The 27,952-nt window shown below is 40.4% G+C and overlaps 1 protein-coding gene across 8 annotated transcripts in view; it reads left to right on the forward strand.

Moving 5' to 3' along the window:
- The window catches only part of LOC149262266 (protein LOW PSII ACCUMULATION 1, chloroplastic-like), a 428,465-nt gene that overhangs the window by 193,951 nt on the left and 206,562 nt on the right, over window positions 1–27,952 (forward strand). For 4 of the 8 annotated variants that reach the window (XM_089423821.1, XM_089423853.1, XM_089423857.1 and 1 more), the window contains exons 5-6: window positions 24,511–24,646; window positions 24,755–24,986. In XM_089423821.1, coding sequence (XP_089279947.1) covers window positions 24,511–24,646; window positions 24,755–24,986 — 368 coding nt within the window. Of the gene's footprint in view, window positions 1–24,510; window positions 24,669–24,754; window positions 24,987–27,952 lie in introns of all 8 variants that reach the window. The other 4 variants (XM_089423839.1, XM_089423849.1, XM_089423831.1 and 1 more) reach the window with 3 other exon arrangements.

The raw sequence follows: 27,952 nt of genomic DNA on the forward strand, positions 1-27,952 counted from the left end.
GAATAACTTATGATGAAATAAGTAGGAAAAGTAAATTAGTTACTGCAGTGATAGAATTTTTACACCGGTTGCCTCTGCGTGGACCTGCATGATCCCTGGATGCTACTGCGTCATTCTCTCTGGCTACTGTGCTGCTCTTTCGGCACTATCTCTGCCTCTCTATCTCTCTGTACTCAATGTCCCTTAGCTGCAACTCCGATCACTGATTCTATCTCTCTTAACAAACCTCGCTCTAGAGAATAGAATCACTGATCATCTGGTGTCCCCTCTAAGTGACCCTCAAGCCTCCTCTTATACCTTTCTCGTTGACATATCAACGGCCGAGATTAAGTCCCTAATCAACGGCTAAGATTAGATCTGGCTTGATCCATGTCTTTTGGACCATTCTAACACAGTTTTATATTAATCCACATTAATATTTTAATTTCCCTAAGTTTAGACTTAGGGACTCCATTAAAAATATTAATTATTTTAATATCTCATGAACTGTTTAGGATCTACCCAAACCCTTTCTGGGTATTGGAGATCTCATGTGTCCCAACCTCTCCACCAAATTTTGTAACTAGAGCACATCCGATGCGACCCAAAATCAACACTCCCTCTTAGCGAGGACTGTGCTCTAGCAATACTCCTCATTGAGTATTACCCTATACACAACGCACCATTAGGGGAGGGTGAGTTTCCCTATGCTCGCGTGTTGCTCCAGTAGTACCCCAAGCCCCCTCGGAGCTCCTAGAGCTCAATGCATGCAACATGCAGGACCCTCATAAGAGGGTCTCTCAACGACTCCAAGTCGTTCGGGAAAGTCACAAATTTGACCTTTCCCTGGGGCTTTGACAAAATGTCTGCGACCTGTATATTAGTCTCAATGCGATGGAGCGTCCTCGCTCATCGACGTACCATATCCCTGATAAGGTAGTATCTGATGTCTATCTGCTGGAGCAATCATAGAATACGGGATTCCTCAACAATCGAATCCCTCCCTAGTTGACACAAAAGATCACGGTGGTATCCATCATGTGTACAAACAACTCACTGAAGAGCTTCCACAACCAGGCAGCTTCATACGAGATTATACTCGTAGCTATGTATTCGTTCTCGGTCATGCTTATAGCAACTGACTTCTGCTTCTTGCTCATCCATGATATCGAAGCAGAATCCAAAGAGAACCAACACTCAGAAGTGCTCTTGCGATCCTCCACACTGCCTGCCTAGTTAGCATTCGAATAATCATGCAGCTTCACATTTCCGGCAGTGCATCTCAATTCATGAGAGATTGTGCCCCGAAGATATCTCAGAAGATTCTTGGCACCAATCCAGTGAGGCTCAACCATATATGAGCTCATCATGCTAACTGCAATACATATGTCTGGACGAAAATTCACCAAGAACATCAATGTGAATGAGTTTATGAAACTCAGAGGCATTTCCCAAATCTGGTTTGACATCACTACCATATAACTTCTTGAAAGTTAAGATCCTCGAGGTAGTCACAGGCTTGCAGTTTACTGTTCCACATCCGGAATCCAACTCCCTCTTACTTTTGCAAATGAGAGGGTTTGCACCTATCAGAAATAGGTCGCCCTCATAAGGTGCCAGTATGAGAGGTCTACCATCCACAACCTTCAAGCAAAGGTTTGGATTGGCTTCACTCCTAGTGAATCTCAGCTTCATCAGACAGCTATCAATCCTCTCATACTATGCCCAGGGTGTTTTGCTTCGAGCCATAGAGGGCTTTCTTCCACCTGTATACATGAGACTCCCGATCATGAATCTCAAACTCCTCGGGTTATTCCAAACCTGCGGGCCTGCTACATAAGGGGAATGGTCCCCTTGTAAGATTTTCATTTGGTACATCTCAGACATGTACCTTCATGCTCTTCTTGAATTCAAGCATCCTTGTCACCATCTGACTCACATCGGGTAGGGCCCCATAAGTAGACCTCTGGTGCTATAGATGAGATATGTCAATTGACATGATCCCCAATGGACCATCCTGCAACTTGATACAAATTGCCAACCCTGAACCCATGAGAAAAAGCATCTTTGAAAATTCTATTTTTAAACATGTACCTTTCCATCGATGAATGCCACACCGAAACCTTTGAATTCCATTGCCGAAATGGACACTAGGTTCTTCTTGTGATTAGGTACATAAAAGAGATTCTGTAAATGAATCAAGTTACCCTCATTCAATTGAGGGATAACATTTCCTACACCCTTTCCCGAATAGGTGGCATCGGCTTCAAGTATAATCCCATGATTGTTTCCATCTCTTACCAAATTCAAGAGAGCTCCGTTCTATCCGATGAAGTGCCTTGAAGCACTACAATTAATAAACCAGATTCCCAAAGAGTCTGGAGGAGAGGGCCAATATAAGATAATGCTGCTTCATCTTGACAGAAATAACATTTGATTCTTCATACCTAGAGTTCCTTTCTTTCTTTGATGAGTCGGCCGTTTCCTTGATGACCTGCATTACCTGTCATTCCTCTGATCATTGAAGATGTCCCGAGAATGATTGTTATCATCATCAAGTGATGTGTTCCTTTGCATAATGGCTGAACTTATTGTAAACAAGGCATCTGTCCTTCTTTCCACCCTTAGATCCAGACATCCCATTGAAGTGTTCTTTAGGCCATCAGAAGCTTCCGCTGTGCCATTCTGATAATATTCTCTGCTTCGACTTCACCTTGGTGAATTTGAAGAGGGATGAGAAATCCATTTATTCTTTTGTCCTTTCCCAACTGTCTTCGGTGATTGCTCTTTCACTCTTGCTTGGGCTTTGTCTTTGCCTCAACTCTGATACCATGTTAAGTTTAGGTATTGTTAGACTCCGTCTTGTATGTCAGTGTGAGATTGATTCTTCTTCAAAACCCTGTTTTGAAGAAGAAATCATTAAATGTGTTTTTTAGAATATGTAATTTGTCAATATGTATCAAATTCTCCAGCTCTTCAAAAGGCCGCAGCTTCCTCAGCTCCTATCTCTGCAAAAGCATAAACAGAAGAAAACAAAACATCATCAGCAATCAGAGGCAAAGCAAATTACAAGCTATTTGGAGAGGTCTCACTAGAAATCCCAAACAAACTTCATTGTCACAGCTATCGAATTAAATGATTGTGTTGGCGCTGGGAATGCCCTGCGTCTTATTGATCAAAGGAATGTGGTTTGAGGCTAAAGGATCCTGTACACGAGCAGAAAAAGTTTACTCAGGCCTATTGGAAGAGCATCCATTAGACCAACAAATTCACAAAAGGACGGTTGCCATAGCTAAAGCACAGGGAAATTTATCAGGAGCTGTGGATCTTCTTAATAAATGCCTGGAGATATTTATGGCCGATTATGATGCATGGAGGGAACTTGCAGACTTATACATTTCTCTTCGAATGTGTAAGCAGGCAGCTTTTTGTTTTGAAGAGCTAATACTTGCTCAACCATCAAATGAGGTGCTTTATACACTTGGCGGTCTTGAAAATTTTAAACCGGCAAACAAAACAAATATTATGCTGTGGCTATCGACTTGAGTGGGGGAAGAAATACTCGAGCTCTGTATGGTGTGTGCTTGTGACTTTCCTCCTGGCAAATATATTAACGGGCCTTGTAAATGTGTCGATGACTACTGTTTTTGTTTCTCCATTCCTAGCCTACTGCATTTTGCTTTTATATGTAGTGGTTTTGATTTCAGGGGTCGCTGTTCTCCAGGAATCTGTGCTTTAGATTTGATTTGATGGACAGAGGAGATAAATCATAAAAGCCTGTGCGTGGGTGGCTCTCCTTCCTTTTTTTGGATCTCCTTTTCAAGTTCCATTGAGCGCTGAATGCTTCTGGTTATGTAGGGACAAAAATATCCGCTGGTATCATCAGTGGACGTGAGCGCCCCAAATGCAAATGATGTAAACATTGGTTAACCTATTGTTTCAGTTTTTGGTATTTCGGATACTTTGTGTCAAGGTGCAGAGTACCGTTGAATTCCTATGAAGGTTTGCAGGTGGAATCACAGTTTGATTGCATTGGAGATTGGACGAAGGACTAAAGATTCTCCGAAGTGTTGTGAAAGCTGCTCGGAGGGAGTTAAAATGGTGACTTTTGCAGTTCGTAAACAGAGAACTCATTCAAAATATAAAGAAACCAATTAGTGAAGGACCGGCAAGGGCCCAATATCCGCGGATAAACACAAGGGATTACATAGTGGAGCCCCTGATTACCTTCCTTTTGATAGCATAAAAGGATGCGGATGGCAAGCTGTGGCAACATATGTGAATTTGGCAACATATTAGGTCATTGGCCTACCTATTGGAATTGTTTTAAGGTTTAAGGTCAACATGGGAGTCGATGGAAAATGGTGGGGAATGATAAAGATGTGGAGTTACATTTCAAGTAAACCGTCCGTGAAGCATCGAATCATACATTTATCATGTTACTGGTTAAGTACGAGAACCATTAAAATGAGTTGTGTTGTTGTTATCGCCCGGGCGTAAACATACTCGCAGCTTGGAACCTCTTAACGAGTCTGCGGATATACCGCCTGCAAAAAATCCTTCGCAGTGTAGGAGCGTGGCGGCCACTAGGTCCGCCCTCATCACCACTGCCACTTTCACGAACAATGCGGGCGCCCCAATAACAGATATTTACAACAAAAAGGCTTTCTTCTTTAGATATGGAATCGGGTGAAGTGAACCCTGCCAGAGCACTAAATCCGGTCCTCATTCACGCCACAAAGACATCAACCACAACAGAAAAATAGGAACCAATTTCCTATTAATGACTTCAGTTAATAAGTCAAAAGGATCTGCGCTCCGGTTTATTAGCCATCAGAGGATTTCAAGGGGAACGATCTTCTGTTTTAGGAAAAAGAAATGATTTTATCTCTTTTTTGTAACTGCAGGTGAAACAACGCCCCTGTTTTGGGGGTCGATCTGTTGTGTTTTTTTAGAATAGTTTATTTAATGTATAAAAATAATCATTTGAAAAAGTTAGTGGAAGAGAAAGAGAGAATTCTGAGAGCTGGTGGAGAACAGAGAGCTTCTATTGTACAGTCTTTGACAGAGATTTTAATGAAAATACACAGCTCTGGCTTCTAAGATTCCTGTGGTATGAGATTTAACATTTGTGTCTTCCTTTGTTTCATGTAAAGTCTATTATGTGTTCATTTCATTTCATGATCATTTCCAATTGAACAAATGAAGTGTTAAGGTAGAATTCATAATTTATATGCTCTGCCTTTAAGTTTGTTCATATTTAATGTTTTCTTCTGTTTGACAAGGATTCATCTTCTATGCCCTTGTCAGCTCCTCAGCAGTCTTGCCATTCCATTTAAACTCAATTTGATGTTAAACTTTCTTGCCTACCTTGCCTCAGGGGATAATCCGTGTTTTTTGATTATATTTCTCTGTTCAAGCTGTTTCTTTGCCCCATGCAGCCTAGAAAACCCCCATCTTTTATTAAAAACCCCTTTTAATCAATTTACTAGCCTAAAATCAGTCTCTTTTAAAGTCATCTCAGCCCCTTTTAGAAAACTTTTTGCTGAGATAGACTGGAGAGAGCCCTCTCCTGCCCCGTAGGGCTAGCTACGAGGCTAAGTGGTTTGATGTTGCCTTGGATTTTGTCCTTTTCAGCCTGAGGCCAAATTCAAGCGCTAACATAGTGGCGACCATACTGGGGAGAACAGTCGACTTGTTGATTGTCTTGTCCCAGTACATGAAATCAAATTGCAGATCTGATGCTGATGGTGGACAGCAGTCAGACACATATGCAGGCTGAACCATTCACCTGGCGACTCCAATTCGATCCAGACATTCCAGTGCTTGTTGATCCATTCATGCAATGGTAGGGTATGTGGCAAACCCTGCCCTGTGTGAAGCTGTAGAAGAAATAAGAAATGAGTTAGCAGATACTGAATTTGATGAAGATGTTTTCAGTGCCTTGCTTCATTGGTTGAAATATCCAAAGTTCCCTTGGTTCAAAACTAAATTTTGTGAGTTAATTGTTGAAAGAATCGAAAAGGAGATTCAATGTTTAGATGAGCAGATCCAGTCATATGATTTCCAAGACCCTAAAAAGTTCTTGGAAATCCTTCCTCCTTCGCAACAAGAAATCATAGACTTGCCTACAGATGTTTACATTGACAATGTGCAGCTGGAAGTATGTATTGCAGAGTTGGGGCAGCCAACAGAGTCCGGCTTCCACGATCCAATGGCAACTTACATGGACACGTTTTTCAGTTTGATTGATGGATCAGGCTGTTTTCCACGTGACCAGGCTCATTATGTGCATGAAGGGCTGCCAGCAATCACATCTGTGTCCTGGTGGAAGCATTCTCGAACGGCATCATTTTCAGGTTTACTTGAATGGTTAATCTGGCATTTTAGTATGACCTGATCTATTGTTTGTACAGCAGATTAAGGTAGATTTTGTAAATAAATAAGCAGCCAAAAGGCAGCATTTTGTTCCAGTTTCAATCAATTCAGTTGTGTTAGTTTGAAGTTTGCCGAGTCAGTGTTTCAATCAATTCAGTCAGTTCCAGTTAATAAGTTGAGTCTTCAGTTGTGTTGATTTGTTGAAATAATGGACTCCATTGCCCAATGGATGGAGGCACTGTCTGCTCACCCAAAGTTCTGTGGTTCTTGGCACCTCCACGAAGCGGCAGCTACCATCCCAAGTGGAGCCGATGTTAGACTCCGTCTTGTATGTCAGTGTGAGATTGATTCTTCTTCAAAACCCTGTTTTGAAGAAGAAATCATTAAATGTGTTTTTTAGAATATGTAATTTGTCAATATGTATCAAATTCTCCAGCTCTTCAAAAGGCAGCAGCTTCCTCAGCTCCTATCTCTGCAAAAGCACAAACAGAAGAAAACAAAACATCATCAGCAATCAGAGGCAAAGCAAATTACAAGCTATTTGGAGAGGTCTCACTGGAAATCCCAAACAAACTTCATTGTCACAGCTATTGAATCAAATGATTGTGTTGGCGCTGGGAATGCCCTGCGTCTTATTGATCAAAGGAATGTGGTTTGAGGCTAAAGGATCCTGTACACGAGCAGAAAAAGTTTACTCAGGCCTATTGGAAGAGCATCCATTAGACCAACAAATTCACAAAAGGACGGTTGCCATAGCTAAAGCACAGGGAAATTTATCAGGAGCTGTGGATCTTCTTAATAAATGCCTGGAGATATTTATGGCAGATTATGATGCATGGAGGGAACTTGCAGACTTATACATTTCTCTTCAAATGTGTAAGCAGGCAGCTTTTTGTTTTGAAGAGCTAATACTTGCTCAACCATCAAATCCATTCTTTCACTTATCATATGCTGAGGTGCTTTATACACTTGGCGGTCTTGAAAATTTTAAACCGGCAAACAAAACAAATATTATGCTGTGGCTATCGACTTGAGTGGGGGAAGAAATACTCGAGCTCTGTATGGTGTGTGCTTGTGACTTTCCTCCTGGCAAATATATTAACGGGCCTTGTAAATGTGTCGATGACTACTGTTTTTGTTTCTCCATTCCTAGCCTACTGCATTTTGCTTTTATATGCAGTGGTTTTGATTTCAGGGGTCGCTGTTCTCCAGGAATCTGTGCTTTAGATTTGATTTGATGGACAGAGGAGATAAATCATAAAAGCCTGTGCGTGGGTGGCTCTCTTTCCTTTTTCTGGATCTCCTTTTCAAGTTCCATTGAGCGCTGAATGCTTCTGGTTATGTAGGGACAAAAATATCCGCTGGTATCATCAGTGGACGTGAGCGCCCCAAATGCAAATGATGTAAACATTGGTTAATCTATTGTTTCAGTTTTTGGTATTTTGAATTCCTATGAAAGTTTGCAGGTGGAATCACAGTTTGATTGCATTGGAGATTGGACGAAGGACTAAAGATTCTCCGAAGTGTTGTGAAAGCTGCTCGGAGGGAGTTAAAATGGTGACTTTTGCAGTTCGTAAACAGAGAACTCATTCAAAATATAAAGAAACCAATTAGTGAAGGACCGGCAAGGGCCCAATATCCGCGGATAAACACAAGGGATTACATAGTGGAGCCCCTGATTACCTTCCTTTTGATAGCATAAAAGGATGCAGATGGCAAGCTGTGGCAACATATGTGAATTTGGCAACATATTAGGTCGTTGGCCTACCTATTGGAATTGTTTTAAGGTTTAAGGTCAACATGGGAGTCGATGGAAAATGGTGGGGAATGATAAAGATGTGGAGTTACATTTCAAGTAAACCGTCCGTGAAGCATCGAATCATACATTTATCATGTTACTGGTTAAGTACGAGAACCATTAAAATGAGTTGTGTTGTTGTTATCGCCCGGGCGTAAACATACTCGCATCTTGGAACCTCTTAACAAGTTTGTGGATATACCGCCTGCAAAAAATCCTTCGTAGTGTAGGAGCGTGGCGGCCACTAGGTCCGCCCCAGTGTTTTAAAAACCGTTTTGAAAAACCGGTTACCGGTCAAACCGGCCGGTTAGCAAGCTGGCCGGTCTGAACCGGCCAAAAAACCCGGTTATACCTTGCATTTCACCTTTTTTGGGCCCTAACCGGTGAAAACCGGCCGGTTTAGGACGGAACCGGCCGGTTTGTATCAAACCGGCCGGTTCCGTCCTAAACCGGCCGGTTTTTGGCATGCCCACCATAACTTGCAAAAAGCGGTTTTCTGATTGTGGTTTAGGGGTTTTGGGGGGGAACTAAGGGTGTTTTCCCTCCAAAAACACCCTCTCCAAGCTATAAGAGGCCCCTCTCACTCTCATTTGTCTCACACCACTGATTTGGAGTGTTTGTGAGTTTGTTTGTGAGCTTGGAGAGTGTTGAGTTTTTGCTGAAGTAGTCATCTTGGAGTTGGAGTTGGATCTATTTTGGAGATAGTGTGTAGTTGTCAGTGGAGTTGCCATCTTCAAGAGGAGGCGAAGGAAGCTAGTTTGCAATTCCAGGTAAGGATTTGGACTAGAAAATTCCTTATTTGGCTGTTGTCCATGAATTAATTTTTTTTATGTGTTACAAACTTCTCACTTCTATGATCTACCATCCAGGGAGTCATCATGCCTCCAAAAGCCAGAGATACTGCATGGGCTCATTGTGATATGATTGATGGCAAAATGATCTGCAAATATTGCCAAAAATCCATTCAAGGAGGGGGTATTAACAGGTTCAAGCAACACTTGGCTGGGATAGGAGGCCACGTAAAGCCATGTGGAGCACCAAATGAAATAATAGGGCATATTAGGGCAGAATACCTTCAGAAGTTTGAGACTCAAGTCACTGAACCAATAGAGAAGTTTGTGACTGCAAAGTTTGAGAGTCGAGACTCAACCACCTGAGTTTGATCATGATGATTGAGACTCATGAGAAGTTTCAACTTCAAGTGATAATGTTGATCACTATTATAGCATTACTATTATCATATATGTAGAGTCTACAGTGAAGTCTTTTAGTAGGCCACTGGCCCCATAGTTTGTAGGCTTTGTTTTTGCACTCTAGAGGCCATTTAGAGCCTCATTGCTTATGTATTTTGTCGATGATATGTATTGCACTCGGTGCCATTTTGATATATTCACCTTTACATGGTATATAAATGAGCAATCTTTGCATATTTTGTCTCTATTGGCTTGGAATCATGGTTTTAAATCTTAAAAATAGTTTTTTTCATTAAAAAATAATTATTTAATGTATTTTTCTAAAACCGGTTCGTTTAGACCAAACCAGTCCCGGTTAGACTGGTTCCGGTCGGTAAACCGGTTCATTAGGTGGACCGGTCCGATCACCGGTTCCGGTTTTAAAAACATTGGTCCGCCCTCATCACCACTGCCACTTTCATGAACAATGCGGGTGTCCCAATAACAAATATTTACAACAAAAAGGCTTTCTTCTTTAGATATGGAATCGGGTGAAGTGAACCCTACCAGAGCATTAAATCCGGTCCTCATTCACGCCACAAAGACATCAACCACAACAGAAAAATAGGAACCAATTTCCTATTAATGACTTCAGTTAATAAGTCAAAAGGATCTGCGCTCCGGTTTATTAGCCATCAGAGGATTTCAAGGGGAACGATCTTCTGTTTTAGGAAAAAGAAATGATTTTATCTCTTTTTTGTAATTGCAGGTGAAACAGCGCCCCTGTTTTGGGGGTCGATCTGTTGTGTTTTTTTAGAATAGTTTATTTAATGTATAAAAATAATCATTTGAAAAAGTTAGTGGAAGAGAAAGAGAGAATTCTGAGAGCTGGTGGAGAACAGAGAGCTTCTATTGTATAGTCTTTGACAGAGATTTTAATGAAAATACACAGCTCTGGCTTCTGAGATTCCTGTGGTATGAGATTTAACATTTGTGTCTTCCTTTGTTTCATGTAAAGCCTGTTATGTGTTCATTTCATTTCATGATCATTTCCAATTGAACAAATGAAGTGTTAAGGTAGAATTCATAATTTATATGCTCTGCCTTTAAGTTTGTTCATATTTAATGTTTTCTTCTGTTTGACAAGGATTCATCTTCTATGCCCTTGTCAGCTCCTCAGCAGTCTTGCCATTCCATTTAAACTCAATTTGATGTTAAACTTTCTTGCCTACCTTGCCTCAGGGGATAATCCGTGTTTTTTGATTATATTTCTCTGTTCAAGTTGTTTCTTTGCCCCATGCAGCCTAGAAAAACCCCATCTTTTATTAAAAACCCCTTTTAATCAATTTACTAGCCTAAAATCAGTCTCTTTTAAAGTCATCTCAGCCCCTTTTAGAAAACTTTTTGCTGAGATAGACTGGAGAGAGCCCTCTCCTGCCCCGTAGGGCTAGCTACGAGGCTAAGTGGTTTGATGTTGCCTTGGATTTTGTCCTTTTCAGCCTGAGGCCAAATTCAAGCGCTAACAGGTATGTTCTATGCTTAGAGCAATTTATTTCACTTTTCATAGTTATCTCAATATCTTTTCCAGATTAGCAATCACATCAGGATTAAAGTAAACTACAGATAGAACATAAATATAAATCGTAGAAGACAAGCCAAGACGTGAGGACACAAGATGTGGCGCTAGCCAGGGACAAACCCCAATGTGGGGAAACCCTTGATCAATTCTTCTTTTATGTTCTTCAATAGTTCAGCAAAGAGAGAGAGAGATAGTGCATTTACAACAGAAGTCAACACTTTGACTTATCTAGATAAGAGCATAGATCATCTCTAAGAAGCAGACACATGAGATCAGTTGAAGACACACTGCTTCAGCTGATTCTCCAAGGTGACTCACTCCTTCACTTATAATTGTGCCGCATCTCGTCATCATGTTGCACCTCACCGTGCTGCACCCATCATCACAATGTTGGACCTCATGACCATGCTATACACATCATACTGCTACACCTTATGCTGTACTGTTGTCCCAGTGTTTAGCACAATTGTACCTTGTGCCACTGCTGCACCATGCTGTCACCTATGTGCTTGTTGTACCATTGCTGCTTTGTGTACTTGTTGCACCAAGTACCATACTGCTGTCCCTTACAGTCATGCTATCACTATGCTGCACCATTCATGTTGCACTTCATTATCACTATGAAGCTGATCTGATGAGGGCACTAATCTCAATGGATCAGTTCTTAATAAACCCTTGCTATGATGCTATGGCCTATGGCCTAGCACATAGCAATTCTGAAGTAAAATCATCAACTCCAAGGAGCAGACTTCAACCCTTTCCTTTACATTAAGGCTGTGGTTTATCAAACAGTCCTTAGGACATGATTATACCAGCTCCCTTCATCCCATAGTCACCTACAACAAACATGTATTAATGCTGTGATAGGATGTTTCCTTACAGCCACCTTTGCTGTGAACATATCTATTAATGAGTGCTTCTTTAGGACTACTTCAGGCTGAACATAATGACCTCCATTTACAACATTTTAGGGCTTCATCTGAACCATATATAACAACAGATTAGTATCATTAATAGATGCGGATTAGGGCTTCCTTCTAGGTCTCAGTAGAGCCTCCAACATACAGCTTTAGGAAACCTCCTCTTGTCTGCGGATAGGGCTTCCTTGACAGCGGATAGAAGGTGATTTACAGACCTGCGTTTAGGGCTCCTTTAGAGCTTGACTTGACAGCGGATGAAGTGTCCCATAGACTGCGGATTAGGGGACCCTTTTAGGCTGTGCATTGTAGCTCCCTTAGACAACGTTTAGGGCAAGGGTTCTTCTCTAGGATAGCGGCCTGATCTCTGCGGCTAAGGCTCATCCTTACTGCGGCTAGGATCTCCCTTTAGGACTGCGGCTAGCTGTGGATAAAACCCTTCTTCCTCTGCGGCTAGGAACCTCCTTTAGGGCAGCGTAGGTGCTTCTCTTCGATGAGATAATTCTCCTCTAGGACAGCATCCATAGGGCTGGCTTCATTGACTGTAATAGGGCAGCGTAGGTGCTTCTAGAAGACCTTTTTCTTCTCCACGTCTAGGGCTCTTTATGGCAGCGTTAGGGCATCATTAGGCCAACGTATATCCTAGGGCACTCCCTCTAGATCTCTTCTTCATCAAACCCAAAACAGAATGAAGAGAGATCACAAGAGTGTGTGATGGAAATGACTCTCAAGTCATCTCCTTTTATACTAAAACGTTGAGCACATGTGGGGTTGATTTGGTTGTTGGCCGACCTTGACGAATTGTCCCATAACACAAATAAATTCATATCTCCATGAATACTTATCGGAATTGGATGATCTTTAGATCAATCCTACACCTCTCGATGAGAGGGATCCAAGAAAAAATATCAGTTGCCATAAATAAGATGACTCACATGGAGTTTGGCCCTAGTTGCCAATTTTAATAGCAACCCTTCCAGATTGGGAGGAAATGTGGGCGACTCTTCGCCAAGAAGAGATTAGAAGGCTAAGAAAGGCGGGAAGCATCGGCAAGGGGATCAGAGTCAAGAAGGAGGAAGAGGAGGATGCTGCCCTAACATCTGAGGGAAAGCAGGAGAAACAGAAGAGGAAGGACCTCTCCAAGGTCAAATGCTTCAACTGTGGGGCATTGCGTCACTATGTGAGCCAGTGTCCGAGAAAGAAGAGCAAAGGAGAGGCTTCCGATACCAAGGCTACGCCAGCAAGGGCAAAGAAGGAATTGGAGACAAATGATGACTGTGCCATGAGTGCTCACACGCCACTTGAGCGGAAGTGGGGAGACATCGAGCTATAGTCAGACAGATTACAGGTGATGAGGGTCAGGATCCTCGAGGTGCCAAACCTCTTGGATTATACCTTGCTACGTGAGCCTCAAAGATTAGTAGTAGGATTGGCGTATGTCAATAGAGACGGATGCGGATGAAGCGAGAGAGGGAGCTACAGTGCAGGAGTCCCAAGACAGTGTGAGGCAACAGTGCGAGATGCACAAAGTTGTTGTAGCAGCACAGAGGTCAGAGAGGGAGCACTTGTCAGCGACAGAGGGAGTTTTAGCATCGAGGGTGTCTCTAGCCTGACAGAGATGTCAGAGTTGGTAGATCAGTTACTTACTTCTCAGTAACTGAATTGCAGTGCAACAATTAGTAGTGGTAGTGCTATGGGCAACACGATGCAGCATGATGAGATGGATTGCAGTGTAGATGTAGCAGTGGTAGTGGCAGAGCCATGGGTAGCAGCACATATGCAGAGGGAGCTACTGTACAGATGCAGCAGTGGCAGTGGCAGGGCCATGGGTAGCAATACATGATGCAGCAGTGCAGAGGATGTTGGGCAGCAGGCCTAGCATCAGCATAAGGACGGATGCTAGATGATCAGGGTGATGCTCAATGAGGAGTATTACTAGAGCACAGTCCTCGCTAAGAGGGAGTGTTGATTTGGGGTAGCATCAGATGTGCTCTAGCCACAAAAATTGGTGGAGAGGTTAAAACACATGAGATCTCCAATACCCATAAATGGTTTGGGCAGATTCTAAATAGTTTGGGAGATATTAAAATAATTAATATTTTTAATGGAGTCCCTAAGTCTAAACTTAAGGAAAATAAAATATTAATGTGAATTAATATAAAACTGTGTTAGAAGATCCAAAAGTCATGGATCAAGCCAGATCTAATCTTAGTCATTGATTAGGGACTTAATCTCGAATGTTGAATTGTCACCTTTACTGTGTCATTTAAAGTGTCAAACATAACCTATACGAGGGGACTTAGCTTATAAATCAAACAACCGTCAACATTTTTTTTATACAACCCATGACTTCTGAAAACGCAGGACAAAATATGTTTTAAATAAATTTATTTAAATATTTATGATTATGTTTTAAAACTCAAGTTTGAATATATAGTTTATAATATATATCAGCTATATAATCACTGCCATACGTCAACAGAGATTTATTCTACGGGCTAGACAGAAGAGGGAAATCTACGTGCCTCCCGGCTTTCCTTCCACAGGTTGATACGGTCTGGCCCTTGCGTGTCACCCAATCCGTGTGAATTTGATATATTTCTGAGATAGCTGCGATCCTGAGACGCTAATTTGAAGGCAAGTTTGGGAAGTCGAATTTCTCGAAATTCATAGGAATATTTGGTGCATATATGTCATTCTTTCCGGGCAGCATGTGCTTATGCTCTGTTGGATAAATAATTTGCTGCAGTCAAGTTTTTCTGTAAATGAAAAGCATGGTTAAGGGGAGTCTGCCCTTTGTTTCTGCAATTGCTTTTGATTATGAAATTTAACTTCACATATTTCCCATTGATGAAATTGTTATTTTGTTACTGTAAAGAAACTATTTTTATTTGTATTTAAATATATGTTAAATAAGTTGTGTGGTTTCGGATCAACATTTTGTTGAAGATGCTTAAATGTGAATGGTTTTCCAAATTTGTCTCATTTAAGACGCAGAATGCGTTGGGATATTGTGTTTTCTAGGAATAGGGGTTGTTTCCTAAGAAATAAATTCAGGCTCTGACTCCATTCCACGACGTTATCAGTTGCATGGTTCGACAGGAGGACATCACTTCGCTCTGGATAGGATCATTCTTAACGGTCCAGAGAGTCATGATCGTGACGGCCTCACAGCTGGTCTATATGATCATATCAAGGAGACCATCATTTCCCATGACATTTATGAAGGACGTCATGGACGTCAGAAGCACGCATGTGACAGCCAGCCAGCTTTCAGTCATTGTGCCTATGCTTGAGTACAAACTTTACGTTTCACTTTTTTTTGACTGTGAGGAGAGCAGAAGCCCGACCAAGCATTACCATTCTTCCCGGGTTCTGGGTGGGTTTTTCAGCAGTTGAAGGCTAATTGCCATGTTAAATTTTTTTAATAAATTGTAATATACTTTATTAATACTCTGCCATCTGAGATAATGATATGAATGGGTTCGATCATCCAGCTAATTACATTTAACATCTTTTCCATTTATTTTATATCATACTGAAGTTTCCTTATTCTGATAATTGCATCTCACTAACCCGTTCTAGATTGATGCATACTCTACCAATCTATTCTACTGTCAGGCTGGTTTAAAGGTAACTGAGACAGAGCGCCCAAAATTCAATGACCATTTATAGATCATCTTCAGACAAGGAAAATGAGCAGATTTACAATATGGAGCTAATCTGGCTGCAACCTAAATTTAATCGGTGGATGTTTATGCAAAGTTATAGGGGTTAATTACTTCTAGGCCCTGTAAGGTCTCCAGGGTTTGAAACTGAACTCTGATACCAGAATGTAAGAACCCTAATTTCAAACTAATTTTAAAATACCAGAACTTGAATTTAAATACCGAATTTTAAATAATTAATCTAATGAATACCAACCTGTCTGCTCTGCTGCAAATCTGTTTGCTCTGCTGCAATTCTTGTCCGGCTGTGTTACCAAAATGGCCAAAACCACCCTGCCGAACTGGGTACAACCTGGGTACACAGTCTCAGAATGCTTTCCAATCGAAGCAATCTGATCCTCCGTGCCCAAAAACTCCAGTACAATCAGAACTCAATCAGAACTCAAGAGTGTTTGTATCTCTGTGTTAAAATTGAAATTGTTCTCTGTTTTTCCTCCCCCCCTTCTCAACATTTCCTTCCTCCTTTTAATTCCCCATCCACCGCCTTCCTCCCATCTCCATGTCATTATTTTGATACGTGTAATTTTTATAAAACCAAATCTTATTTGATTTTATTCGGATGTGGAGATTTGATGAAAGTTTATTTATTATTTTAATAAATTAATTTGATTTATTTAATTTATATTATTATTCTATTAATTTTTTATTATTTTTTTTAAATTTAATTTGTAAATTAAAATTAACATTTTCTTTTAGTTTACGGATTTATCATATATATGATATTCTGGTGAGGTATTAATTCATTACTTTAATTTATATCTTTCCTGTAGTAACTAGCTTATATATAGTGCGATACATGCGGGTCCATGCATACGTAGCTATCGTATGGAGGTCTCGTATGTATGATAATATTCGTATTTTATTTATAGTTATAGGTGGGTCATTATAGGATGCGTGCTAGTTTACAGTAGAAAATTCGGCTTTGTCTCCTAGTTTTACTCCGCCTTCCCCTTCTTTGCAATCTTAGCCTCCTCCTTGCTCCTTGCTCTACTCTCCTCAAATCTCATGAGAATGATGAATAATACCTAGCCTTTTCTCTTTTGTCTTCTCTAAATGAAGAGAACTCCAACCCTTGGAATCTAATGGTTGAGATTAAATCTCAGCCTATTAGATCAAGGGTGGAGATCATTTCCCTCTCTTGACCCCTTTTCTCATGTGGTCCCCCTCACTTAATAAACTCCTAGTCACTTTAATATGTTTTGTACCATGTGCACTTTTTTCTTATAAAGTCACTTTTAAAACATAAAAGTCACGTTAATAATAAAAGTCACTTTGCATTTTTTCTCGCTAAAGTCACATTTAAAACATGACTTTATTAAAAAGTACTTAGCACATGTACCACCTCATAAAGTGACTTTACTCCATGACATTAATATAACTCATAATGTCTCATGACAAAAAGGTCATTAAAGTGTTTTCCTAGGCAAAAAGGCCAATGCACTAGGAAACACTTCCTTGGTACCATTTTTCTCAACATTGGCAAGGGTACACATACAGTTTTTTAGTGCATTCATCACCTTTGTAAGCCCAAGGTCACGAGTTAAATCCTTGTAACAACCATGTGAGGCCCTGTATTAGGTGCCCTAAACCTCTGTGTTTGGTCAGCCATGGTTGATCCCGTTGGATATATTTTTGGTTCCTTTCATCTTGGATAGGGTTGGAGGGACTTGGATGGGCTTATTTGGGACTTGTGGTTTAGAGGATCATGCTTATATAGGGGTGATCACCAGTTTATGGGCTAGTCCAGCGCGTGTCAGGGTGCACCTATGTCTTATTGCATGGTTATCCCTCAGATAGTTCTCAGAATCTCAACCTAGCAGTTTGAAAAATTCAACTTTTCATGCTTCCTAAGGAAATTCATGTTTCCCAGTGCAAGTGGTCCTGAAGTGAAGAAGTCAGCTTGGTCCCAAAATGCTTAGTTTGACGAGGAGATGACGTGTTGAAATTTTTCCAAATAGTGAAGGCATTGTCAAGGAGTTTGTCAGGCCAGGTTAGCTCAGAAATTAATGAGCGCAAAACAACTGAGTGATATTATTCATTCAACTATTATTATTTATACATATACAAAAACGGATCAGTTCATCTTCTAGATGACTGTCCGGCTTCACCTCATCCGTTTCGGATTAGGTGTCAACATTCCCCCCCTTAATCTGAAGGGATGTTGGTGAGTCCAAGCATCATTCTGAATCTTTCAAGCTTTTCTCTTCCAAGCGCTTTGGTGAAGATGTCTGCAATTTGCTCGTTTGTGGAACAATGACGGAGATGAATTGTTTTGGCCTCAACATGATGTCGGATCAGATGATATTTAGTATTGATGTGCTTAGTACGATCATGGAACTTTGGATTCTTGGCCAACTTTATTGCAGATGTGTTATCAATCATGAGTGGAGTAGATTGTATTTGTTTTACTTGCAAATCTTCAAGAATTTTCCTGAGCCACACAATTTCTTTCGTTGCTTCAGCTGCTGCCACGTATTCTGCTTCTGTTGTGGAATCTGCTGGTACTGATTGTTTGCGTGATCTCCAGGAGACAGCTCCTGATCCAAGACTCATAGCATATCCTGAAGTAGATACCTCAGTTTCTTTGTCTCCATCGAAGTCTGAATCAGAGTATCCAATCAAGTTGAAGTCGTCCACCTGTGTATACTTGATTCCAAGGTCTTGAGTTCCCTTCAAGTACCTTAGAACTCTTTTTGCAGCAGACCAATGTCCCTCACAAGGCTTTTGCATAAACCTGGAGAGGATTCCAACAGCAAATGAAATGTCTGGTCTGGTAGTAGTGAGGTAGATGAGACTTCCTACAAGCTGTCTATACTTTGTTGCATCCTCAAATTCTTTTCCTTCAGTAGATGTGAGCTTCAAGTTTTGTTCCATTGGAGTAGAAAGGGGATTGCACTCTGTCATGCCAAATCTGTATAACAAATCTCCAATGTATTTCTTTTGAGAAAGAAATATGGACTTTGGATGTTGGGTTACTTCAATGCCAAGATAGTAATGAACATAGCCCAAATCAGTCATTTCAAAAAATTTTCCTAATTCTTTCTTTATGGATGCAATATAGCTTTCATTGTTCCCTGTCATTAAAAGATCATCTACATATACCACAAGATATACAACTGTTTTGCCAACTTTCTTGACAAATAAAGTTGCATCATCAAGATCAAAATGTTTGAAGTTGAGTTTCAGAAGATGCTCAGTTAGTTTTTCATACCAGGCTCGTGGTGCTTGTTTGAGGCCATACAAGGACTTCACAAGTTTGCATACTTTGTGTTCATGTCCTTTCACAGCAAATCCTTCAGGCTGGGACATAAAAACATTCTCTTTTAGATCTCCATTCAAGAATGCAGTTTTTACATCCATTTGATGGACTTTCCAACCGTTCTGAGCAGCTAGTGCAAAGAGTGTCCGGATGGTGGCCCATTTTGCTGTGGGAGCAAAAGTTTCCTCATAATCGACCCCTTCCTTCTGTGCAAAACCTTTTGCCACAAGCCTAGCTTTGTGCTTGTCAAGTGAGCCATCAGCTTTGTACTTGTTCTTGTAGACCCACTTGCAGCCAATTGGTTTGGTTCCAAATGGAGGATCAACCAGCTTCCAAGTGCCATTCTTTATGAGGGCATCATACTCCTTCTGCATCGCTTCTTTCCATTCATCATGAGAAGCAGCTTCTTTGAAGGAAGTTGGTTCAAAATCTGTAGACAAGTTCAATTCACAATCATAAGTAACATCCATATCAACAGGTGAATTAGAGTTATCTACATCACCTCCATCTTGTCGGTTTGAATTTCTGGTTCCTGTTTTTCCAATTTCATCAGGATGAACACTTTCAAGTGTCTTTGTCAGCCACTTTGGGGGACCTTTCTGAGATGGTCCAGGCTGTTCTGTTGATTGAGTTGGGTCTGAATCAAGATTGAGTCTCCCAATTCTATCAATTACATCACTTAAAGCATCATCCGTTGTTGGAGTGTCATGCAGGGGAGATTGTTCTTCAGAAGAAGATTCCACATGTTGATCTAGTATAGGAATCCCCCCTTCAAGATGTGGAATCTGATTATCAAACTCTTGAAATGATTTCGGTTTTGTGAATCTATCCAAGCGATCAAGTTGCCGCTCAACAACACTGTCAGATTTGGATGATTCAAGAAAAATGACATCTCTAGATAAAACAAACTTTTTATTTACTTCATCATAAAGGCGGTATGCTTTAGATGTGTTTGAATACCCCAGGAAGATACACTTACGACTTCTAGCACCAAGTTTGTTTCTATGTACCTTTGGTATTAAAGCATAACAGGTGGAACCAAATATCCTGAGATGTTTTACCGAAGGAACATGTCCATACCACAATTCATAAGGAGTCTTGTTTCTTATAGCACTAGATGGACATCTATTCTTTATATATGCAGCACATAGAACAGCATCAGCCCAAAACATTGTCTTTACATTTTTGAAGAAAAGCATGGATCGTACCATATTCAAAATTGTTCTGTTCATTCTTTCAGCTACACCATTCTGTTGAGGATTATAAGGCACAGTTGTTTGATGTTTAATCCCATGTTGGCGAAGATAGTGTTCAAATTATCAGTGCGAATAGACCCAATATGAGATTGTGCATCATTTTCAATCCATTTATGAAAATTCTTGAATGTTTGAAAAGCATCAGATTTGTTCTTCAATAAGTAAACCCAACACATTCTGGTGTAATCATCAATAAATGTCATGATATATTTATTTCCATTTGCAGAAGAAACAGGCATTGGACCACATAAATCTGAATGAATAAGTTCAAGCTTCCTATGTGCTCTTGAATGTGAATCATGAAAAGACTGTTTGCTGTGCTTTCCTAGAATGCAAGCATCACATTGTTTATGTTTTCTAGGAATTGTAGGCAAACCAGCAACACCATTTTTCTTCAACAAGCGGAGACTATCATAGTTTAAATGTCCAAATCTAGCATGCCATAATAAACTTGATGGAAGTGCACCTTCTTCATGATGAGAAATATATGAGAAATGCTGTGCATGAGCAGAGGTTCCTTGCAGTTTAAGGAGTCTTTCTTCTTCTATACCCCTCATGACAAGTGAGTGGTCAGATGCCTTTCTTACCTCAAGCTTGCCATCAAACATGTGAATGGAGTGACCTTGCTGGCGGATGTGGACCAGGGACAGCAAGTTTCTCTTCAGCTGTGGGAGATATAGAACATGATCCAGAAGAAAGTCTGGAAGACCAGGCAGTTTAAGCCTGATTGTGCCAAGCCCTGATGGCTTGATTTTTGACTGATCTGCAAAGTATACTGCTCCATCAATATTGTCAGTGAAATCTTCAAAAAATTCTTTCCTATAAGTCATATGACAGGTTGCTCCTGAATCAAGCAACCAGTCATTTTTCGAAGAAGCAAGTGAAGCATTAAACAAGTCTTCATTTACTCCAATGTTACATTGTGCCTCAATATAGTGAGCGGATTCAGGTGCTTTACCTTTGTCTGTGTCATCAGTTTTACCTTTCTGTTGGTTTCTTCTCTGCTCAACTTTGTCCCATGGTAGCTTGCATGTAGAAGCATCATGTGATCCATTTCGTTTGCAGCGAATGCAATGCAGATCTGCCTTTTCTGCTTGAGGATGTCTGCCCCCCCTGCCTCTGAAGTATCTTCCTCTTCCTCTTCGTCCACCTCTTCCTCTTGTAGAATCTTGAGCAGGCTGCTTTTCTTTATGAGCAAGGCAAACAGTCTCTTCAGAAGATTCAGGGACTGTTTTCTTTCCAAAGGCTTTCTCTCTTTCAGCAAACTTTTTCACAAGAGTGTCAAAGGTTATATCTTTAAGATTTCCATTTGCTTGTAAAGACTAAAGATAGTTAGAGTAGGTAGGATAGAGTGCTTTGAGAAAGGCAATAAGAGAGATATCCAGCTCAACCTTAGTGGATTTAATATCATGCACTATAGACTTTATTTCAGATGCAAGAGTAAGAGGATCATTATTTTTCAGTTCAAGAGTGAAGAGTTTAATCATGAGCTGAACAACTTCAAGTGCAGAATGTGTATCATAGAGTTCTTTCAGCTTTTGTAAAGCTTCAAAGGTAGTGGAATAGGATGAAATATGACGACTTACTTCCTCATTGACAGATGCTGCGATCAATGCAAAGGCTTTGCTGTTCTTGTTTTCCCAAATGGCGAGTTCTTTGTCTGATGTGGGCTGCACAGGGTCTCTGTCTTCTTCTCCGACACACACACCTTTCCACAGCTCATTGTAGATGAGGGTGTGTTTCACCATCCGAGACCATTCAAGATAGTTCTCCTTGCCAGTGAGAACTATTCCGACCATTGAAATGATTGAATGCATTCTGTAAAAAAAATATCTCTGCCAAAAACACTTCTGTTGAGAGAAAAAAAAAATCCTTATATGATTGCCTTATGCAATTTTATTTTTCTTCTAACATTCCAACAGTATATATATATCACTGCTCACATATATATATCATTGTTCAACAAAACAAGGGCGCTCAATACACTGTTCACTGCTCACATATATCAATCAAAGGGCACTCAAATAGTGTTCACTGCTCAAAGACTGCTCACATATATCACTATATTACTGTTTTAAAAAGAATGAGGGCGCTCACTGCTTTTCCATATATCAATATATATCACAGTTCAACAAAAAAATGAGGGCGCTCAGCATATACCATTGTTTTGAAAAAAAAGGGCGCACATATATATCACAGTTTTGACAAAAAAAGCAGTCACCAATATATTCACAACACAGTGAACATATACCACCAATACCACCAATTTATGGGGTTGTAATGGAAGTGTATTACTGTTGTTGTTGCGACCCGTGATAGGTTTTGTTGATGGCGTGTTATTGCTGCAAGATAGATATTGGTATCAACGTGACCATTCTTAAAAGTCCCTCGAGCTGGCTATTGTATCCACAAGTTTTTCCAATAAAAAACATCCAATAACACATATATATTCTATTCGAACCAGCAAAGGTATCTCTAATAGCAGCGGACAAGTTCTGCGAGAAAAAAACCTTAAGACCGTGCTCAAAAAAACGCAGTCTCAATATATATCACTGCTTTGATATTAAACGCAGGTCTCAATAGCACACCATTAACGCAGTGGTCATACATTAACGCAGCTCTCAATACATTAACCCAGCTTCAATACATTAACGCAGCTTCAATAAAAAACGGCAGTCATCTTACAATAAAACGCAGTCATCTTACCGTTCTCTTCCTTGATAGTATTGGTAACCGGGCGGAGACCTTCGTTCTCTTCCTAGAACAGACCTCAACGCAGCGTTATGAGCAATTAGTGTTTCAAAAAAAAGACCAGCGGAAAGGGAGGGCGTATGCAGCGATGTCAGGCCATTCAGAATAGCAGAGAGCGTATGCAGCGCTGGTGCGCCAGGGAGTAGAGGTTTCATGAGGCAGCAGAGGAGTTACGCTATTTCTGGAACCTGGGACCTGTGCTCTGATACCATGTCAGGCCAGGTTAGCTCAGAAATTAATGAGCGCAAAACAACTGAGTGATATTATTCATTCAACTATTATTATTTATACATATACAAAAACGGATCAGTTCATCTTCTAGATGACTGTCCGGCTTCACCTCATCCGTTTCGGATTAGGTGTCAACAGAGTTGAGAAGATGGAATAGGAATCTCGTCAATGCAGTAACATTACACTGAGTGTGTCTCTAAGGTAGTGACCCTAAAGGGGCAACAAGAAACTTTGTGTTGATGGGGAGAAATCCCAGCCATCACCTTCATATCTATATATATATATATATCCATGTGTACTGATTTCTAGGTCATCCCAGTAATAAATGTGGGGAAGCTGAAATATACTTGTAATGCAATTTCTATGAAGAGCATGTTTTCTGTATCATCATGTAGCACAGCTTCATTAATTGAGTTGTATGGCTGCCATAAGTGTGTGCCTGAACCACTACTATTTCATCTTTGGTTGTTCTCATGAAAATATCTGTTCCTTTTTTTCTAATCATGCTATCCTCTAATGTTTTTATGGTGTATTTTGGTGTCTTTGCATTTGCATTGATATTCTTATGCATGGCTGTACAAAAACTAGTTGAAGGCACAAGGATGTCAAATAAAGGACATGTTTGTGCAGCATTAACTACAAACCTGATCTAAAATCTAGAAAGCTAGATGGGAAAGTGGGAAGGTGTAAAAGACGAGTTATTTTGTGTTAACTCTTTTAGCTGGTACAAGCTGTTAAATCAAAAGTACCAATAGTGACAATATGTTTACTTGAAAGGATGGAATGATAATAGGCATCTCCTGAATCTTTTTGAACTGTTCCTACATAGGCTTCAAAATATTGCAATCCAAGACATGAGTGCTATAATGAACACTTGAACAAATTTATAAAATTACCAAAAAATGATTGCTTTGAACTCCTGACCCCAAACTAAAAATACTGGCAAAAACTCTATCCATACATAAATAATACCTCTCATTTTTCCAAAGGTTGAAAATTGAACAAATACTAACAATAAAAAAGAAGTCAAAATACTCAGATCATTTATTTTCACACATAATCTTCAAACATAAAAGATAGGATAATTTGCCACATTATAGATCTACATTAGAGCCCAAAGCCTAATAAACATGAAATATCTTAAATTATTTTGTTCTTGTTTTCTCTTGCTCACTGTCAACAACTATTGAATGGTCAGTGTTAAAATCATGATCTTGCTTAGGAATCTGGGGGGTTTTGGGGTTGTCCATGATCAGATTTAACTTTGGTGTCTCATCTAAAACTATGCTGATGTATCTCTGTTGTCTACATAAAGGCTAGGAATGAGGCTTCACTGTAGTTCTCCTGGACATCAAAAGTGAATTTCAATTTGAAACCAGGAACACTGGCTGATAGATATTCAACTTCCAGTGGTGCACAATGACTTTCTTGGTATGGAATCTAATCAAACTCTTTTCTGCAGGTATTGTCATACTCGTGGCACTCTTCATCTGGGATAATAGGAAAGAAGAGGAACAAATTGCCCAAATTTCCCGGGATGAAACTCTTTCAAGGTTGCCTTTGCGCCTATCAACTGATCGTGTTGTAGAGCTTGTACAGTTACGGGATACAACTCGTCCTGTGAGAATTTTCATAACCGGATTCAATTTTTTTGAGACTGGTGTCTTTTGATGTTTTTTAATTTAATATTACCACCATTCATGCAGGATTCTCAGGGAAGTTTGTCTGCAGGTAATTTTGGCAGGGGCAAAAGATGTGGTAAATAGAGCAGTTCAAAGAGCTGAGAAGTTTCGCAATGATCTTGTCAAAAGGGGAATTCTTCTAGTACCTTTAGTTTGGAGCAGCAAAAGTAAAGGTCCTATCAGAAAGAAAGGTTTTGGAAGTTTGCAGAAGCGTGCAATTTCTAGCCTTTCATCCAGTGTAAGAAACAGCAATGTGGTAAATTGTGCAATTTCAATTGTCTTCAGTCAAGGAACCAAAATGGCAGCAGATAAACAATTTGATTCTGTGGCTTATTCCCAGTATTGTTAATTTTTCTGTTGGTTGCTGTCTTACTGCTGGTTTAAACAGCACTACCATTCAGACATGGGATTTTTGAATTAGTGATCAATTGAAACATTCACCCCAATAAAGGAAAAAGAATTCTCAGAGCAAGATTTATAGTCTTGCACGGGAGATTCACAAATGGAAGCCATTGGGTGTTTATTTCATGTTTGGCAGCTTAAAGGGTGACATTTCATTTTTGGGTATCTAGTGGTGTTATTTCGCTTCTATTTAGGTGGTGGAATAGGTGTTTTTGTGTTTGGCCAATTGAGTAGTTATTTACTAGTAGCATATTTTGGGCAACTAAAGATAGATTGGCGTGTGATCGTGCAAATAAATGTAGGATTCAGTTCTAGGAAAGAAGCTGTTCAGGTTCTTTCCCAACGACATGACCGTTTCCTCTACATATATTGGACACACAAAACTATGTTGTTTCAATGACATTGTTTGTAGAAAGATGGGATGGCAGCTGAAGCTTGTAAGAAACTGGTCCGATCCTTTCCAAGAGCTTGAACGGTCCAATGAATCTGGGGGAAAACTTTGTTCCTTTGCCAAACCTGAAGGAACTCTTAGAGGGTCTTACTCTCATGAAAACTTCGTTATCCTCAGTCCCTATCTATTATCTTAGTGTCTGTGTCACTTTTATGTCGGTCCCTAGCTTCCTTAAGCCTTTGCTTAATAATAACCATTCCTCTTTAGGGGGGGAGCAGGCCCTCCTTTGTGCGTGAGTGAACGAGGTAGGAGTTTTCCCCTTCCTTCAAGGGATAACTAGGTAGGCATGCATGGGATGGGAACCATGATCCTCAAGAAGGTAGGTTAGTGCAGTGTTGGAAAATCAGAAAGGCAGAAAGATTTTCTTTATGTTGATAATTACTTGTGATATTCTTATGCTTTTATTAACTTTCTTGTGTTCTTCTTTTATCTTAGTTCATCAAGCAATTACCAAAACATAACACGGAGATCAAGGACACCAGATGTAGGCAGACAACCAGGGGAAAAACCCCTATCTAGGGGAAAACCTAGTCAACTCTCCCTTCTATAGTTTTATGAGATAATCCAAGACTCTTTGACCTAGAGATAGACTTCCTCCAATCACCAAGTCAACCCTTCCATTCTTCTGCAGATGATATCCTTTCAGCAATATCTTCGACCTAGCAGCAACACTTCGATCTAATAGCAGCAAAAAGTTCGATCTATTAACAACTTCAACCTTGATGCAGTAGCAACTTCGATCTTAGCAGCAACAACTTCGACCTTAGTAGCAGCAACTTCGACCCTAGTAGCAACAACTTCGACCTAGAAGCAACAACAAAATTTCGACCTATGTAGCAGCAGAACTTCGACCCCAGCAACCGCAGAACTTTGACCTCAGCAACTTTGTAGGAAAGAGAGAGAGATAGCCCAAAACTTTGATTTTATTCTTCTCCTGCAATTCTCCTTCTTATCTTGGAACTTCGCACTTTTTCTTGCACTTCTTATGTATATCGAACTTGTTAAGTGGATGAGCAAATGGATTGAAATGCACTTCTATATATAGCCTTCTTGTGGGTCGAATTGCGCTTATGTAGGCCGACTTCATCAGGCAAGGGTCGACTTGGTGTGGAGGTGACAAATGACATATTTGAATCAATAATAATTCTTTTTACATGATTCAAAAGCCCAAGAAGGGTCTTATTAAATGGACAATGACTCTAATGACTCAATATAAAACCTAGAAGTCCTTAATGGGAACTTTGACCTATAAAATGATGACCCAAGTATGAAACCCATGCTTTAATAAGTCATAATATGTAATATCCCTAAGGGAAAATTAACAGTAAATATCCAAAGAAAAATAGACAAAAACACCATGAAGCAATAAAAAGCAATCAAACCACAAATTGGGACCAAATACTGCGTTGTGCACTCTTTTTGTTAATGAAAAATGGGTGTACAATAAGGTGCTAGAGTGAGTGCAGCTGCGCTTGCTCTAGGCAAGCTAGCAAAGCGCGAAATGATAAGTGAGACACCCTCCTCCAAACTACTCCTATGCTGCCCAAGTACTGGACTGTAGTTGCCCAGAAATGTGCTACTACCTGAAAGGATCTGCTCCTAGGGCCTTTTCCAATGCTCAGAAAATTCCAGGAAATTAATCCCGACCTCTCCTCAATAAACTCAGAATAACCCACAAAGGGTTTGGCCAAAGCTTGACCCTGGAAATTCGACCCTCTTTGGCTTGAGTGGCTCTGCTGCTGGGCAAATCGACCCACCTGTAGAATCTGCTGCTAAATGCCCCAAAAATTCCTGCAATCCCTGTTAGAAGGCTCCCCAGGCCTTCCCTCCAAGTTTCCACCTCAAACTCCACTCACTCCTCAACCTCTTGAAGTGACTCTACCCAAGACTGCACAGTCCCTGCGCCGCTGTAGCTTCCCCTCTGCTATAGTATGGCCTCACTGTTGCTGGTATGAATCGGAAGTAAGTAGAAATCCCTCCTTGGGCTGGCACTCGAAGTCCACCGAAGCAAGGGTTAGGATCTTCGCTTGGAAACACCCGTGTGTTGAACAACACATGCAAACTTGGCTCATTGCTCAAGCGTGCTATGTCAAGAGACAAATTCTGAAATGATATATGATGAACAAAAATGAGAGTCCCCCCTTCCTTTTGTCAAATTGCCTCCAATATTGCCGATGTGGGCCCACATTGAATTCCTTATATCAATTCTGCTCCAATGAGAGCGTACTCTCCATGTGGGCCAAAATTCCCTCGTGGTGGACTGTGGCCCCCACGCTCCACCAAGGCTGCAATCTTTCAACTAGCTCTAATGTTGGAGTGCCTCCTATGCCAAAAATCAAATGTGGGTCCTCTAAGCCCACTTCTCCTAA

This window comes from Pinus tabuliformis, chromosome 6 (assembly GCF_031772625.1).
Source record: "Pinus tabuliformis cultivar Carrire ecotype Pingquan chromosome 6, CPIR1, whole genome shotgun sequence".
In the NCBI taxonomy this organism is placed as follows: Eukaryota; Viridiplantae; Streptophyta; class Pinopsida; order Pinales; family Pinaceae; genus Pinus; species Pinus tabuliformis.